Source organism: Nicotiana tomentosiformis, chromosome 7 (genome assembly GCF_000390325.3).
Source record: "Nicotiana tomentosiformis chromosome 7, ASM39032v3, whole genome shotgun sequence".
Classification (NCBI taxonomy): domain Eukaryota; kingdom Viridiplantae; phylum Streptophyta; class Magnoliopsida; order Solanales; family Solanaceae; genus Nicotiana; species Nicotiana tomentosiformis.
Window position 1 is genome coordinate 53,420,680 of NC_090818.1, and position 2,328 is coordinate 53,423,007.

Genomic DNA, 2,328 nt, shown 5'->3' on the forward strand with positions numbered 1-2,328 from the left:
GAAAGCAAGGGGACTATCTGTATAGGGTAAAATTAGTTTATAATAAATGATCAAATGATAGCATGACACGTGCCGATGACAGGTAAAAGGCAAATTAAGTAACAATCAGTACCGGAACAACAATTGCAATTGATATCGGGTAAATCCGAAGGGAGTACGGTCAACGGGAGCATATCGTATATTTGCCGTCGGATAACATTCAATGAAAAATATCCTCTGACATTAAGTGGGCAGCCGTTGTAGAGAATATTTGGATCCATAGCCTTTCGTTACATATTCATTAATGACTCCTTTATTATCATTTAAGTGGTGCTTGATCCTAGGATCTTGCTTTCCTAGGTATAACTATAAATAGCGGGCTCAGTTCGATTGTCTATAAACCACGTAACAAATTTAACTGTACCATTTTACGGGTAAACAACGGATGTATATAGATGTCGGCTATAAATTGATCAGGGAAATGTATATGTTATTAATTTCACCATAATCTTGAATGAGGAACATTAATCTTCAAGGGAAAGGCAACTTTTCTTTTACATTGAATTGCTACAAAATAATTTTTATTTAAGAAGGTTCTTAATTTGGGTGAGTCTTAGACCTTGTGACAAGAACAAAGATGATAGAAGTGAAATAATATACTCTGTCAGTTTCAAAACTTATATTTTGTATTGCTATAAGTCATTGCATAAAGGTAAATTGTTTTCAAATATGAATAGAGGTCATTCTTTTTTACACTGACTAAAAATGAAATAGGTTCACACAAATTTGATACGGAGGAAGCAGTAAGTTATCCAATAAATGCTCTTAAGTAGTATTTTCAGAATAAGCAGGTTGATAAAGATCATTGCAAATGACCATACGTTATTTCATGATACATCAAGGGGAAAAAAACTGGAGATCGATAGCCGGTGGTTGAATATTAATGCTGCTTGCCTTCACATAATGGTGCAAGTTGGATTATAAGGATCATAAACGGGTTGGCATACTGGATAGTACTGACCACATATTGGAGGGCAAATTAGTGGGCATTTTGGACTTGGGTAACTTGTGTTTTTCGGACTAGCTGGCTTTTCCGGTTTCACGTCTTCCAAGCTCACAATGCTGGAACACCTGAATTTCTTCCTTATGCAATTCATCAGCCTGAAATAATCAACCCCTACTCCTATCACCACCAAATGCCCTTTTTCCTTGTCTACGTTCACCGACATTACCCCTGCAAATATATCCATACACTATTCTGTTAATTCCTTGCATCTTTTGTTCCAATATAGTGATTTTTAATTTGGGAAAAATTTCCCGGTGCTTGGTTGGAGAATATTGATCAACTTATGTTCCGGTAGAGCATTTTAAAGATAAAATATTAGCAAACCAGATATTTAATTTGTTGATGAAATTTAATTTTTAGTAGTAAAAATATATTGATATTAATGTTTAAGCTAAAGTAGTTATATGAAGTTAAGAGTAGTTGAGATAATTGTGTAGGAAAATAATAAGGGAGACCAAAAAGTTGAGCAAAAGAGTTAATGCATAAATATACCTGCACATCTGACAGCAATCTGCATGGCCTTTGATCTACAGTTCTCGGTGTTGAGAGGGAGATCAATCACAATCTTTTTCTGTATGACGTTAATTAATTTATTATTATTTAGACCTAGCTAGATAAACATAGAGAAGAAAATAAAGACAAATCAAGAATATCACAAGCTTAAAGACTTAATTACCTTCATCTTCTTGTGAATTAAATGGAGCTTGACAATGAAGGGACATTATATATAAAGAGCCTGAATCGGTCTATATAGGGTGATGAGTGCCATATCGTCTTCTCATTCTTCTTTGACAAAGACAAATACCGTGTTCATATATATTAATTATATACTCCGTACTACTAACAATTGTTTTAGTGATCAAGAAACCACACCAACCATCCTATATCATTATCTAGTAGCCTAATTACATGATTGACTCAATCCTCGACTCTACTAAAAAACTAAATCAACTCCCCAAGTCTTCTTAATTAATCATGTTGTTGATTTGCTGGCCCGGAAGATCGACAATGACAAATCGGTAATACTCAGTTGGAGATGAAACTTAGCCGTCGTCTCACCCAATGACGTATAGCCAATAATATTTACATATCATGCAAATAGAGAGAAATTTAATTTTTTACTTTATAAAAACGTTTCAAGTTGCTCGATTCCAATATCCCACTGTCCAATCATTACTTGTTTTCTAATAAAATACTAGGTTTATATACTAGGAATATGGTCCCCACATCCCCCAACCAACTGAATTAGGTTGGTTTCCTATATAGGGGTACGTAGTACTCGT

General features: G+C 34.4%; 1 protein-coding gene across 1 annotated transcript; it reads right to left on the bottom strand.

Annotated features, from left to right (window-relative positions):
* Nucleotides 1–787: 787 nt before the first annotated feature.
* LOC104121679 (heavy metal-associated isoprenylated plant protein 47-like) lies at nucleotides 788–1,812 on the bottom strand. The gene is made up of 3 exons (XM_009633730.1): nucleotides 1,722–1,812; nucleotides 1,538–1,616; nucleotides 788–1,213 (listed from the first exon to the last, which is right to left on the bottom strand). The coding sequence occupies exons 1-3, from the start codon at nucleotides 1,725–1,727 to the stop codon at nucleotides 936–938; spliced, it is 363 nt and encodes a 120-aa protein (XP_009632025.1). The 5' UTR covers nucleotides 1,728–1,812; the 3' UTR covers nucleotides 788–935.
* Nucleotides 1,813–2,328: the final 516 nt, after the last annotated feature.